This window comes from Pelodiscus sinensis, chromosome 9 (genome assembly GCF_052426305.1).
Source record: "Pelodiscus sinensis isolate ZL-2025 chromosome 9, ASM5242630v1, whole genome shotgun sequence".
NCBI classification, from domain to species: Eukaryota; Metazoa; Chordata; order Testudines; family Trionychidae; genus Pelodiscus; species Pelodiscus sinensis.
In genome coordinates, this window is record NC_143060.1 from 56891920 (window position 1) to 56907021 (window position 15102).

Here is a 15102-nt window from a genome sequence, read left to right on the forward strand (position 1 = left end):
ATCCGGCAACACTTCCAGTAAACTCAGTTTTTGAAACTTTAACCTTTCTGAATGATCTGCAGTTGCTGGAAACAAAACTTTGAAAGGGTGATTGAATTATCACCTATGCAACACTTTGGCTTCCTGAGTGCTGTAATCCAACCCAGGCTTTGGGACTATAAGGTAGTTCCTTCTGGCATTACATGGAGATATACCTATTTCATATAACTGGAAGGGACCTTGAGAGATCAAGTTCAGTCCCCTACCCTCAGGGCAGGACCCAAGTACCATCCCTGATAGATGTGCCCCAGATCCCTACATGGCCCTTTCAAGGATTGAGTTCACAGCCCTGGGTTTAGCAGGCCAATGCTCAAACCACTGAGCTATCCTATCTCTCTTCCCTGCTTAAACTCTTAAGATTTTTTTTGAGACAATAACATTGATTATATATGATTTTATCACCTAGGGATGTTAAATCAGTTAACTGGTTAAACACTAGCACTTAACTGTTTTAACTTATGTCCTGCCGCCATAACTTATGTTGTGGGGTCCCATTGTTCAGCCTGCTGGCTTCTCTGCAACTGGGGCTGCTCCAGCTCAGAGTTCACTGGCAAGGGCCAGTTAACCAATAAAATCACTGCTATCACCCTGGGCTCAGTTGGAAAGGCAACATATCTTAATGTCTAGAACGGAGGAGTGGGACCAGGAGACCTGGATTTAATATCTGGCTCTCTCAGTGGGTAACCTTGGGCAAGATACTTCCCTGTGACTCTATTGCTTTGTAAAATGACACTAAGGATACTGATGTTTGTAGAACAGGGGTCTCAGTCTCCTGGCCCGTGAGCTATCCCCAGCCAGAGCAAGTGCTCAATCCAGACTGAGATTCCTAGGGGGACAGTGGAGGCTGTCCACTTTTGGCCCCGGCCAGCCTCTACTCCCAGCAGTTGGCCACTCTGCCTCTGGAGTCCTGGCTGACCCCCACTCCCAACCACTGGGACTGCATCTGGCAGAGAGGTCCTACCTTTAGTTAGCAATGTAGCACTGCACTTAAAGTTTTCAGTAGAGCCTGGAGCAGGAGTGAAAGGATTATTTCTGGCATTTTTCTGGTAGATATGGTTCCCTAATAAAAACTAATTATGAAGTAATGTTAACATAATGTGTTGGTGTTGTACAGAACAACAGTATTTTGAAGTGGAAAAGCGTCTGGCTCAAAGTCAGGAGAGACTTGTAAACGAGACTCAGGAATGTCAGACAATCCGCCAGGAGCTAAACAAACTTAGTAAGTATAACTATGCATTGATTAACTGTTTTATGCTTGAATAACAGTTTGGAAAGTTATTTTTCTGCTCATATGATTACATCTATTGAAGTTATTTTGAAATGCTTAATACTCTAACCTTTCATTTCGTAGAAGTTAATTGATATTTTTTATTCAAATCCTTGCTTTCTACATGCAGTCTGTTTTACTGGAGTAAACATCTTATTTCATTTTATTCAAGAAAAGATTCTACAAACAAATGTGTGCAGTGTACCCTTATATCCAGGGCTCGCCGAACCACGCTGTCCGGCAATCTGCGCATGCGCAGGTCGCTGGAACCCAGCTCATCCGGGTTACAATCTACTTGCCACAGGCGAGTAGATTGTATAATTTGTCGAGCCCTGCTTTATACCAATAAGGGTCAGGTTGCAGGATCAGGGCCTTAGACACTGATATGTCAGTAGCTTCTCTGTGAGGAATACTCTTTCCTCTGAGTACAGGGAATCCCCACTGTAAATTGCCCCAGTATATATCTGTTCCACAATAAAGTCGTTTACATCTATAGAAACTGATGTTATAAGTCTTCACATTACCAACTCTTAAGTCGCTCAAATCCTTCCCCCCAATTTGCGCAAATGGAAATCAGTCGCAGGGGAAAAAATTCCCTGCTTTAAGTTGTTTCACTATAAGTCCAACTTTTTTTAAATGTATCTTGGACTTATAGCGAGGAGGGCCTAAAATATTTCCAGAAAGTAGATGAGCAGGAATAAAACTACTTTGTTTTTAATCACAATTTAATCAATGGCTTGTATATTAGATTTTTAATTTTCGGAATTAAACTCTTAAACTCTTCTGTTTTTAATTCTGAAACAGGAATATGAATTTTACCAACTGGAGGTACCTAATGCATATGTTCTGTTAATACCAAAACATTTTCTTAATTTTCTCTTTTTTTCTTTCTCTACATAGATGAGCAGTTGAAAACACTGAGTGAGAAAAACAAAGAACTTGAAGCAGCTCGAGATCGCAGTGCAGCCACACAGGTATAGGAACTGGGGCTATGCAAATGTAGCGATAGACAGTTGAAAAGCTTTAGAATTTAGGGTGCATATTTTGTTCGAAGTCTTGAAAGTCAGAAGTTAGATCTGGTACAATCTTTGTGCAAATAAGACCCTGTCTATTCAAGAAGGCTGCGCTCTTCGAGTCCCAGTGCAAGCTCCGGTGTGGACAGTTTTATTTCAGATTAAGAGTGACTTATTTTAAAGTAGTTTAAAAGTGTTCCCGAGCTATTTATATATTTTAGAAAAGTCTGTCCTTCTGGGAATCTGTTTGTTCAAAACCTCCTCCTAAACGGAAAGAGCTAGGACCACCAAATTTGGTATACAGTTTCCTCTTTTCCTAACTTAAAGCAAGGTCAGAGTTTGGTTGTGCCAAGAAAATGGGAAGTTCTGAGAATGGGAATGTTTTCCATTACATGGAAAGGGAGGAGGGCAGAGAGGAGGGATGCAATACTGAGAGTGGCCACTGGGGGCAGTGAACCTGCAAGGGGGGAGCCATATGCAGAGTGGACAGTGGGGGCAGCCGTACCATGCAGAGAGAGGCCAGTGGAGCTGGGACTCACCATCCTGCCTGCATCAGATGGAGTAATTAGCCCCCCCCCGCCCCACGCGCTCCTGCTCTGATTACAGCACCAGTGGGGGAAGGGAGAAAGGACCCTTGGGGGGGAGACTGGAGCAGGATGCAGAAGGCCCCTGGTGGCCAGTGAGGGGAGTGAAAGCCCTGTCAGATGGAACCTCATCAGCCTCCAACCCTCATTCTTGCACCCCCTCATGCCCTCAGACTTCTGTCCTGCCCCTATCCCCATTGCCCTGCCCTGACTCCTGCATCCTCCACACCACCAGCCCTCTTCCCTGATGGACGCGGACAGTGCCAGGTAAGTTTTCTAGTTTAAACTAACCCTCAGAAGTCACAATAAAACCAAGAGTTTCTGCACAGTTTCACACCATTTTAACAAAGTTGGTTTTAAATTGCAACTCTTGCTTCTGGCAGTGCAGTTTTCTTGTGAAGACTGGCCCACTCTATTGATGGCTTTCTTCACAATTTCTTTTTTTCCTCTGGCCTTGACTAGTTTGTAGTTAATAGTGTATAGAAAATGTCAACAAACTAAAACCAATTCAGAGAACAAATGTAACTAGAGCACCTCTTGTTACTACAGTTCTGATTCTAGTTTTATCCTTAGGCACACTTAAGAACAAATTATTATAAAGAAGATCTGTCTTAGATTTCCTCTGGAATTAAGTAAATTCCAGTCTACCTGGCACCTGGTAGATAGGAAATCTCTGTAACAGTTCAGTAGCAAAAGTAGGAGCATGGAAAACATCACATTCAATAAACTGTTGTACTTGACTCGCTGATAACTCTTTTCTGCCCCCCCCCCCCCAGATATGTATTATTTTAACGTACTCTCAATTTACATATAAAAGCAAAGATTAATTGGGCAGTGATACCCTGTACCATCTCAGATTGAGATTACGTTTCAGAGCTATGGGATGAAACCTCCAAGAAATCTTCAGGGTGATGCACAGATATATGTTTCTTTTTTCTGTGTCAGAACTGAACAGATGCTCAGCGCAGTGGAGGAAATAAAAGATGGACACAAGATTTCAGTTTTTGTTTCTGTAACAGACTTGCTAGAACAGTTAAATACTATGTACTAGTTGGGTGGCTTGGTTGTGTGGGTGGCTTTCACACATACATTAAAAATGGGTAGGATGATAACCTCTGTTTACCACAGCTTTTTCCATGTAGGGCAATAAGTTTAAAGAATGACCATAAAATGGATATTTTTTTAATTGAAGAGTCAGCTTACTAGAGCAAAAGAAGATTTGGAAGGTGAAAAAAGAGATTTAGTTCGAACGAGTGAGAGACGGTCTCAAGAAATCGAACACTTAAATGGTAAGGCCAGTAGATATGTCTGAACTCTAACTGAGTTGATCATGCCAACAAAACACCTGCTTTGGGATTTAGATTTACATGTAAACTTCAGTTTTGTGTGGGTGACTCCCATTAATAGATCTGTAAGGAACAGAAATCATATTGGTAGAGAAAAGTGGGGGGAAACAGCATGATATGTGCTGTGTTATTGAATAGACACACATTGATAATTGCTAACAGTTTAGGAAATAGTAGCCTTAATTTTTAAGATACTAAATTTGATTTATTTACAGTATTAAGAGAAATTGTTTTGAATGTTTGGTATCTTATATTGCCTCTGATTTTCCTAGAGGATGTTAAACGTCTAAATGAGAAACTTACGGAAGCAAACACAGCAAAAGTGGAGCTACAAATAAAGTTAGATGAGCTTCAAACATCAGATGTTTCAGTTAAGGTACATAGTGTTTTGCATGGTTTAGGCTTGTGAGTGATGAAAGTTCCAACAACTTACATTGTAAAGACATCAGTTATGTGGGTATCAATAAGAAAATAACCATGTGATATAAAAATAGGTGGTCCTTCAAAAGACACTGACCAGTGTTACCTCTAATTTCCTTCATCCATGGGTAGAATACATTTTATGTTCACCAACAGATAGAAACACATGCAGCCAGCTGTGAGCACTCTGCTAATCAGTGAGTTGGTACTTGAATCTGACCTGGACCACGTATTATCTTTGTCATTGCAGGAAAATGTCTTTTGCAACCTTAGAATAATAAAATCATAGAGCTGGAAGAGACCTCAGGAGGTCATCAAGTCCAGCCCCCTGCCTAAGGCAGGACCAATCCCAACTAAATCAACCCAGCCAGGGCTTTGTCAAGCCGAGACTTAAAAACCTCTAGGGATGGGGATTCTACCACCTCCCTAGGTAACCCATTCCAGTACTTCACCACCCTCCTGATGAAATAGTTTTTCCTAATATCCAACTTAGACCTCCCCCACTGTAACTTGAGACCATTGCTCCTTGTTCTGCCATCCGTCACTACTGTGAACAGCCTCTCTCCATCCTCTTTGGAACCTCACTTCAGGAAGTTGCAGGCTGCTATCAAATCCCCAGTTGAACAAAACCGGTCCTAGAACAGTGTCCTTGGGGCACTCCACTAGAAGCCGACCACCAACCTGTCATCGAGCCTTCCAATAGGCTTCGGCCAGGTCTCCACTACCTTAAGCCGAGCTTGGCGATGTCCCCACAGCAAATGCTCCTGTCACTTTCCCTTACTCTTCAGAAAAAGAGGAGTACTGGATACCAGCGGGGGCACCATGTGAGTTGGATGAAATTCCGGAAGAGTGATTATGACAGCAGTGATCTTCCTTTTAGTGTAGGCAAGGCCTCAGTGAAAGAGAACTTATTTTTCAGTGTATCAATCTTCACTACAAAACATCTCTTTGTTGCACCATATCTCTTTTATTAATATATTTCAAAATTTGAGTTTGGTGAACTCTTTTCTAACAAGATGGAAACCTTTTTGATACTGCCGTTTGGGGTAATTAAATAATTTATCCAGTTACTGTATTGTTTTTCACAATTTTATTTTTAGTATCGTGAGAAAAGGTTGGAGCAAGAAAAAGAATTATTACAGAATCAGAATACGTGGCTGCATTCAGAATTGAAAGCTAAGACAGATGAACTCCTGCTTATTTCCAGGGAAAAGGGAAATGAAATCCTGGAACTTAAATGTAGTTTGGAGAACAAGAAAGAGGAGGTAAAGTAGTAAATAATAAAAAAAAAAAATTGTAAGTAATTTAAAAAAAATAAAATTTTAATCAGAAGAGATGGGGACTGCTATATTGAGTAAAGAATATTTTCAGCACTGAAATTCTTCATGATGAATTGATTTCCATTGAAGGGTTAAATTTTAATGGTAAACTCTTGAAGTTTTTGGTGACAGTAGGTTTTAAGGTAGGGAATTGTGTTTTGGTCATTTATATTTTGCAGGGAATTAATATATTGATATGGATGTGTAAGGTAAAGCAATTGAATATTATTGTTAAGATTAGTGATGATAAATTAGAAGTAGCAGAAAGTGGAAGGTATAACACCACAGTGCTAGTGAAAATATACAGAAATACAACTTCTTGTTAAATAGAACCTGTTTAAAATCTGTACAACATTCTGGTACTGGTAATACAGCTTCATTTTCGCATATGTTTTTTGGTTGGGGGAAAAACATGGGGCCGTATAATTTGACACTAATCTGCTCCTGTTTTAGATATGTGATTGGGTCCTGTTACTCAAGTAAGTGAAACAGCCATATTTTCTGGGTTCTCAGCTACTATATGCACCAGGATGAAGAGTACCTTTGAAAGTTTGGCTGCTTCATATAAATGCCTACACAAGAGCAAGTCTTTAGAAAATCTGGCCTTTACGCTGTCACTTCAGAAATTTAAGGTTGTACCGTAATTAGAAACTTTAAAACGGTATTATAGCTGATAATAATCATACTGCTAGATAGGTATGCATTATCTGATTGTAAATTAAATATAATATGTTATTCACACAGGTTTCTAGAATGGAAGAACAGGTAAACAGCTTAAAACAGTCAAATGAAAATCTACAAAAACATGTGGAAGATCTTTTGACTAAACTGAAGGAGGTAAACAAGCTTGTTCTAAACTTTAATCTTCAATGTAGCAGCATTTAAGATAGTATCTGTATTTTAACTAGAAGAATTATTTTCTGTATCTACTAGAGTTAAGTACAATACTACCGTATTTTCCGGCGTATAAGGCGACTGGGCGTATAAGGTGACCCCCTAATTTTCTAGTTAAAACATAGGTTTACGCCTATACTCGCCGTATAAGACTACCCCCCCTTAAGAGGCCAACCGGCAGCGCCCCAGCTGCTCTGCCCCAGGGTCCACAACAAAAGCCTGGTCTGCTGGTGGGGGGGCGCACTAGCTGCGCCCCCCTCCCCCCCAGCAGACCAGGGACACGGGGAGCAAAGCCGCAGCAGCAGCGGGGTGCCTCGCCTCTGAGGCTTTGCTCTGGCAAAGCCTTAGAGGCGCAGGACCCAGCCACGGCTGCGGCTTTGCTCCCAGTGCCCCTGGTCTGCTGGGGACCGTCTCCAGCAGACCAGGGACACCAGGAGCAAAGCCGCAGCCGCGGAGGGGTCCTGTGCCTCTGAGGCTTTGCCAGAGCAAAGCCTCAGAGGCGCGGGACCCCTCCCCTTCCCCGGCTTTGCTCCCAGTGTCCCTGGTCTGCTGGAGACGGTCCCCAGCAGACCAGGGGCACCGGGAGCAAAGCCGCAGCGGCGGCGGGGTGCCGCGCCTCTGAGGCTTTGCTCTGGCAAAGCCTCAGAGGCACAGGACCCAGCCACAGCTGCGGCTTTGCTCCCAGTGCCCCTGGTCTGCTGGGGACCGTCTTCAGCAGACCAGGGACACCAGGAGCAAAGCCGCAGCCGCGGAGGGGTCCTGTACCTCTGAGGCTTTGCCAGAGCAAAGCCTCAGAGGCGCGGGACCCCTCCCCTTCCCCGGCTTTGCTCCCAGTGTCCCTGGTCTGCTGGAGACGGTCCCCAGCAAACCAGGGGCACCGGGAGCAAAGCCGCAGCGGCGGCGGGGTGCCGCGCCTCTGAGGCTTTGCTCTGGCAAAGCTTCAGAGGCGTGGCACCCCGCCGCCGCTGCGGCTTTGCTCCCGGTGCCCCTGGTCTGCTGGGGACCGTCTCCAGCAGACCAGGGACACCGGGAGCAAAGCCTCTGAGGACGCCGGCAGCGGGACAGCCGCGGCGCGTCTGGGCTGTCCCGCTGCCGGCGTCCCCGAGGCTTTGCAAAGCCGCGGAGGGGCTCAGGCAGCGGGGGAGCCCCTCCGCGGCTTTGCTCCGCATCTTCCTGGTCTGCAGACCAGGGAGACGTGGAGCAGCTTTTCTCACCCCGGAGTACACGGGCGGCGGGACAATGAGGTCCCGCAGTCCATGTCCTCTGGGGCGAGAGAAGCCCCGTTCGTACCTGCAAGTCGGGGACTGCCTGTACGTTTATACCCGGCATATAAGACGACCCCCCGATTTTTGGGGGATGTTTTTTAGTATAAAAAGTCGTCTTATACGCCGGAAAATACGGTACTTGAATCTGTCCTACTATTCCTAGGTATTCTTGGGATTGCCTACTATAGATGAGAAGGAAGTTTACATTGCAAGCTGCAGTGTCTAGGCATAGCAGAAAGGACTCCTATATGGGGAGAATGTAATAGTCATAACTCACTATTCTCTTTCTTACAAAGCAACTTTAGGCACGGGGGGAAGAGGGTGGTGGGAGAGCAGGAGCTTAAGAAAGCTTTCAGTTAGAACCAACATCTTCCAACTTTGATAGATGTTCCAGCACCGTTTTTTTTAAATTATTTTTGTTTGTTTTGTTTGTTTGAGCTTTTTTGAACAAATACTCTGATATTTGCTGCTCAAACATCCCAACTTTTTTGAAGTTTATGAAAGCCTAAACATGAAATTGATTGGCATATTTTCATTCTCCATGCTGAGAGATGTGCAAAGAGTAAAACTGAAAAAGAAATAGAAAAAACTAGCTCAATTCTCTTGTAATAAGCAAATGGCACATATGGTTGAAACATGGATGAAGAAATGTACAAATGCTATTTTAATGGTTTGTCACAACCTGGTTTTTGCCTTTTCTTTTGTATGTAACATGTATGTGATTAATCATATTTTTTCAAATTTAAGTTAAAATTGGCTGGTTTGAGGAAAAAGTGAAACTTCTTATGCGGTGGGGGGGGAGAATCTCATTCAAGAACTTTCTCTTTTCCACATCATTTGGTCTGTAGTACTGTATATTTGAGGAACTTCTTTTCGTTTTGAACATCTAATAGCCAGCAATATAATGCTTAACCTTAAAAAACTCACTTTAAATGTAAGAACTGCTATACTCAGTCAGACCAATGTTCCATCTAGCCTTCTAACCTGTCTTCTGACACTGGCCAATTCCAGATTTTTCAGATGGGAAATGAACAGATCCTGGCAATTATTGAGTGATCCATCCCCGATTGTCCAATCTCTGTTTTTGACAGAGGTTTAGGGATACCCAGAATGTGGGGTTGCACTGCTGACCATCTTGGCCAATCGCTGTTGATGGGCCTATCCTCCATGGCCTGATGTAATTCTTTTTAGAATCCATTTATACTTTTGGCCTTCACAGCATCCCTTGTTAAAAAGTAATACAGACAGTATTGAAGACATACCATACCTTTATGTTTTTGATTTAGGCCTGCTGCTTATTAATTTCCTTGCATGAGCCCTTGGTTCTTGTGTTATGAGAAGAAATAAATAATTATTCCTTATTCACTCTCGGTATACCGTTCATGATTGTATTGATCTCTATCATATCCCCTTAGGTGTATCTTTCTCTTCTCATGTGGAAGTTGTTCCATCCCCTTAATCATTTTTGTTGCCCACCTCGCTATCTTTTATAATTCTAATATATCATTCTTGAGATGGGGTGACTAGAACAGCACACAGTATTGAAGGTGTATGCATACCATGTATTTATATAGTGGTTTGTATTTTCTGTCTATTATTTATCTCTTTCCTTATGTTTCCTTAGTTGTTTTGGCTGCTGCTGCACATTGAGCAGATGTTTTGAGAGAACTAGCCATGATGACTCTTAAGATTTTTCTTGAGTGGCATCAATAGTTCATTTATAATCTATCATTTAATATGGATGGGATTACGTTTTCCAATGTGCATAAAATAGCAGTTACCAGCATTGAGTTTTATCTGCCATTCTGTTTCCAGTCACCTAGTTTTGAGAGACTTGCTTGTAATTCTTTGCAGTCAACTTTAGACTTAACTATCTTGAGTAATTTAGTCTTGTCTGCAAACTCTGCCAGCTCAATGGCTTGCAAAACAAAAAATTAAATTCAGTTGAAACAACCTATGTTATGAATTCATGTTTTTATTCATTAGGCAAAAGAACAGCAAGCTGGTATGGAAGAAAGATTCCATAATGAACTAAAGGCCCACATAAAGTTATCTAACTTGTACAAGGTAAGTTTGGGATGTTGGACGCGTTCAGATTAGAATTACATAGAAGTAGGTCCAGGTTTTGTAGTGTGGTATAGGCCAGGTTAATCCTTTATTCTCCTGTTCAGTTTCTTCTGGCCAGTAGGACAGTGACTGTGCATTTTCACGAAAAAGGATATATCTGTTAAAAACTTCCTACACAGCATAGAACAGTATGCACAGATTTGCTTTGACATTTTAAAAGGATATGGGAGAGAACTTAGATTGGGCTGATATGGCCGAATGCTTAAAATGACCCTTACTTTTTGACCCTTACCAATGACTGTGGTGGTAATGATGTTATATTTCACGCTGCATTTAAAATGTTAAATTGCTGAGCTCAGACCTCATTATTTTACTTTATTCTACAAATTAAGCAAAATTACTTTCAAATAATAGAGGAAGTATCCTGTTTACTGATGGAATTTTCTTGTATTGCAAATGAGTTAATCATAACAAAGCGCAGTTCTCACTAATCAATGGTATTAACACCCGTGCAGCTTATTTTGTAGTCGTATAACATTCTTGTGTGTGGCTTTGAAAAATCTCCAGTAGCCACTTGGAGAGCCCTACACGGAAGGGCGGAACTCTAAAAAGAATAAACTATTGGGTTGTGGGCACAAAATGATTTTTCCCAACCGGGTCACAAGAAAAAGTTTGAAAACCATTGCCTTAGTGTAATATCTTGGCATACATTACAAATAAGATGGCTTCTTAGAGGCCAGGAGTCAACAATATATTGGTATAAATATGAAACTGTTCATTAATAAAAGATTGAAGAATATACTTATTATTTAGAGTGCTGCAGATGATTCAGAAGCAAAGAGCAATGAGTTGACACGAGCCGTGGAGGAGCTGCACAAACTTTTGCAAGAAGCAGGTGAAGGTGAGAAGCTACTTTACGTGAATTGGAGGCTTTTTTATTATTTTGTTTTCTGTTCCTATTTGATTAAATAGTTTCTGTGAGTAAAAACACCTTCAAAACAATGGCGATTATGAAAAGTTTTTTCAACATTCATTTGTGAGAAACATAATTAAAATGTCATATGTTGAACTGTCTTGCAATAGTTATTTTATGACTTAAAAAAAACTCCAACGATCTCTGAATTTACTTGTAGATTTTTTCTTAAGGTTATGATTTTAAAAAAAAAATATCTGCAGGATGTCTTTAAAGACATTTGACCTGTATCTTCTTGTCGGTCTAATTTGTTTTAGATTGGTTTGTACTAATTTTTTGTTTAACTTTTGGCACTTTTTTTAATATTCAGCGGAATATCTGTTTGTGCTTTCTTTCTAAACTGAATGATTTAATGTCCTTCTCAGAACATGTAAGAAGCCTCTATAAAGATACTTTTGTACAGTTGAGTTTTTTCAGAGAGGAAAAATATTATATGTAATTTTAGCTAACAAAGCAACAGAAGATCATTTGACTGAAGTGGAGGAATCTAAAACTGCAATAGAAAAAGAACTCGGAGAGAAGATTAAAAAGCTAGAGAGAGAACTGGAGAATGCTAATGACTTACTTTCTGCTACAAAACGAAAAGGTAGGATAATGGTTGATTCATGAAATAACAGATCTTTTATACTAATTAATCTTATGAAAATGTATTGCATTGCAATTTTCATACCAAATAGGTGAACTAAATCTTTATCTTAAAACTTATGATAATATTTGTGAACAATATTATGTACCAAAGATCAATCTAAATGTATCTGCTAGAGCCCTTGTGCCAGGGAGAACCTATTACTGTTGTGTTTTGGTTTAACTTGATAAAATATGCAAGATAGCACCTTTTCCAATTTACTGAAGTGGCACTTGTAGCTTGCCACAGTTGAGCTCTTCCAGCCATTATATTTCTGGGGCATCCCTGTTTAAATGGTTTGTTCACATTCTGTGATAGAAGTCTCAAGAGGCTGACAGATAAAATTTGTTTGACCATTTATAACTAGAATGCACAAATCACTGTGGAATATATTAAGACAATTTTGCACTAGAATTAGATGTAATTTCCGATGTCTAGGATTTTAGTACCAAATACAATATTTTCGTAATTAATTTTGAGATGGAAGAACTCATTTGTAGAGATTGTGTACTATGTACAGTAGCTGTTCTGACTTTGCGCATAAGTGCCTAGTATTTGTGTACTAGAGATAGTGTAAGCATATGTGCAAGAAGACTCTCTTTTTTTATATATAAGACTTTATTTTTAACATATTTTGGGGGTTTTAACCTATTCAGGAGCTGCACTGTCGGAGGAAGAACTCACAGCCATGTCTCCTACAGCTGCAGCAGTAGCTAAAGTGGTGAAACCTGGAATGAAGTTAACAGAGGTAAGTGTAGTTAATTTTGAATTGACGACTGAAAACTTATTTATCTATTTGTGTCTTTGACTAAAATCTTCGTGAAAACATTAACAACATGAATATAAAGTATTTACTCATGTGTCTTCCCTAGTCTGGCAAAGCACTTGATCACTGTGACACTATGGAGGTTCACTTGGAACAGTAAGAGATTGTGTCACCCTGCCCACTTCTTCAAGTTAGGCTCAGAGTTCTGACACCTTCAGCCTGCTTTACAGCACAGTGGCCTCACCCTGACTTCTAACAGTCTGGTTACCCCTGCCAGAATGACACCAGTGCTCTTCCAGTTCCAAGTCTCCCTAGAGTGTCTTCCATCTTTAAAAAGTCATATCCACATTTTTTTTCTTTCTCCAGCCCCAAAAGATACTGATTCCAAAGTGAAACTTTTGTTTGCTGCTGTGATACTTAACATAATATTATGAGGTCTTCATTACCCAATTTTGATGATCTATGCCAAATATCTAAAATTTGGCCTATTATATTGTAGTGCGGAATCACATTGTTGTAGATACACTATAACTTGAAAAATGGAGAATATTTAATAATAGGGACAATAACGTTATGGAATATTTGCATCATAAACTAATATAAAGTTTAAACTAGTTAATTATTCAACTTACAGAATGCATTTGAAAAGATCATAATATAAAATGTTACAGAATTGATATAAAACATGTATATTGAATGTGTGATCTAAAAGCAATTAGATAAGTGGTCTTTGAGGTGGCTCGTTACACTTTTTTAAAAAAGTATTCTTGACAGCTTTACAATGCATACGTGGAAACACAGGATCAGTTACTTCTGGAGAAGCAGGAGAATAAGAGAATTAATAAGTATTTGGATGAAATAGTGCAGGAAGTGGAAGCCAAAGCACCAATTTTAAAACGTCAACGTGAAGAGTATGAACGATCACAAAAAGCAGTAGCCAGTTTGTCTGCTAAGCTCGAACAAGCTATGAAGGTCAGTGTGGTTATCAAAAAAGAGAGTTAAGAAATGACTTGCAAAGAAAATGCAGAAGATTGATTGTGCTTATCCCCTAAACTCATAAACATACTGAATGAATTTTAGTAAATGATGTGTTGTGCAAAAGAAACTGTTTAGTGCTTTCCAGTTCTTGAGTGGTTATGGACAAGATCGTTCATGATCTCTGTTACAGTTCTAGAACAGTCTGTTGACCTGTAGTTTCATGTCTTCCTGGGTGGGGAGGGGAATAAAACTAAGACTTTACATATTTGATCTTAATTGTCAAGAAAATACCAAAATTGGAGGTTAATTAGTAACTAAACAAAATGGGATTTGGATTTCCAGTTCTAATTAATTATCATGGATATTAGGTGTCCAAATCCTTTCGTCAGCTTTGAAAAATCCTATCCTATAACTTTACAGTATGTGGCATTACAAAGAATAATTGGAGGATAATTTGTAAAAGTAATCATGATGTTTCTTTTAGTTTTGATTGAAGAAAAAGACTTCTAAGACTCCAACCCCAAAAGAAAAAAACAAATGCTTTTTACTTTAATTATTCAGAAGAATTTTCACTGTATCTGACATGGTCGCCGGAGTAGGCGTGTTGATTAGTTCAGAATTTCTTTGTGTTTTATATAAAAGTTTGTTTGTTTATAGGAAATTCAGCGATTGCAAGAGGATACTGATAAAGCCAATAAACATGCTTCTGTACTGGAGAGAGAGAACCAAAGATTAGAAATACAAGTGAAAGACCTATCACAGCAGGTTAGAAAAAATATTACTCACTTCATTTTCCTAATACAGTTCTAGAGAGTTATCACTCTTGTTAACAGAGTGATCAATTGTTGTATTGTACACAAGGGCTACGTCTAGACTGGCATGATTTTCCGGAAATGCTTTTAACGGAAAAGAGCGTCTAGATTGGCACGGACGCTTTTCCGCAAAAGCACTTTTTGCGGAAAAGCAGCCGTGGCCAATCTAGACGCGCTTTTGCGCAAAAAAGCCCCGATCGCCATTTTTGCGATCGGGGCTTTTTTGCACAAAACAAATCTGAGCTGTCTACACTGGCCCTTTTGCGCAAAAGGGACTTTTGCCCGAACGGGAGCAGCATAGTATTTCCGCAAAAAGCACTGATTTCTTACAGTAGGAAGTCAGTGCTTTTGCGGAAATTCAAGCAGCTGATTTTCCGGAAAAACTGGCCAGTCTAGACACAGCCTTGGAGTTTGGCTTTGAAAAGTATACTTCTGATGTTGCTGATCTGCTTAAAAACATTTCCTTAGGGCAGTGTACAATTTTGTTTCTGTTTATAAAATTAGCAACTCAATTCAAATTTATCTATAATGCCAGTCGTCTTTAGGAGAACATGATGTGTGTCTTGCATGGAAAATTGCAATATGAATTGGATTTTGTGTAGAAACGGATAGTCCCGTGATTGGAGCACGGGATTGGAAGCCAGGAATACTTGAGTTCAAGTTCTGGCTCATACGTGAATTTTTTATGTAGCCTTGGACAAAGGACAACTTCCTCTTCACTGTAAAATGGGGAT

At 40.3% G+C, this 15102-nt stretch overlaps 1 protein-coding gene across 2 annotated transcripts in view; it reads left to right on the top strand.

Annotated features, from left to right (window-relative positions):
* The window catches only part of TPR (translocated promoter region, nuclear basket protein), a 66022-nt gene that overhangs the window by 1353 nt on the left and 49567 nt on the right, over positions 1–15102 (top strand). For both annotated transcript variants that reach the window (XM_075936750.2, XM_075936751.2), the window contains exons 2-13: positions 1154–1258; positions 2207–2280; positions 4096–4192; positions 4522–4625; positions 5770–5934; positions 6733–6825; positions 10134–10214; positions 11028–11115; positions 11633–11773; positions 12469–12560; positions 13353–13550; positions 14214–14321. In XM_075936750.2, the coding sequence (XP_075792865.2) occupies positions 1154–1258; positions 2207–2280; positions 4096–4192; positions 4522–4625; positions 5770–5934; positions 6733–6825; positions 10134–10214; positions 11028–11115; positions 11633–11773; positions 12469–12560; positions 13353–13550; positions 14214–14321 (1346 nt within the window). The remainder of the gene's footprint in view (positions 1–1153; positions 1259–2206; positions 2281–4095; positions 4193–4521; positions 4626–5769; positions 5935–6732; positions 6826–10133; positions 10215–11027; positions 11116–11632; positions 11774–12468; positions 12561–13352; positions 13551–14213; positions 14322–15102) is intronic.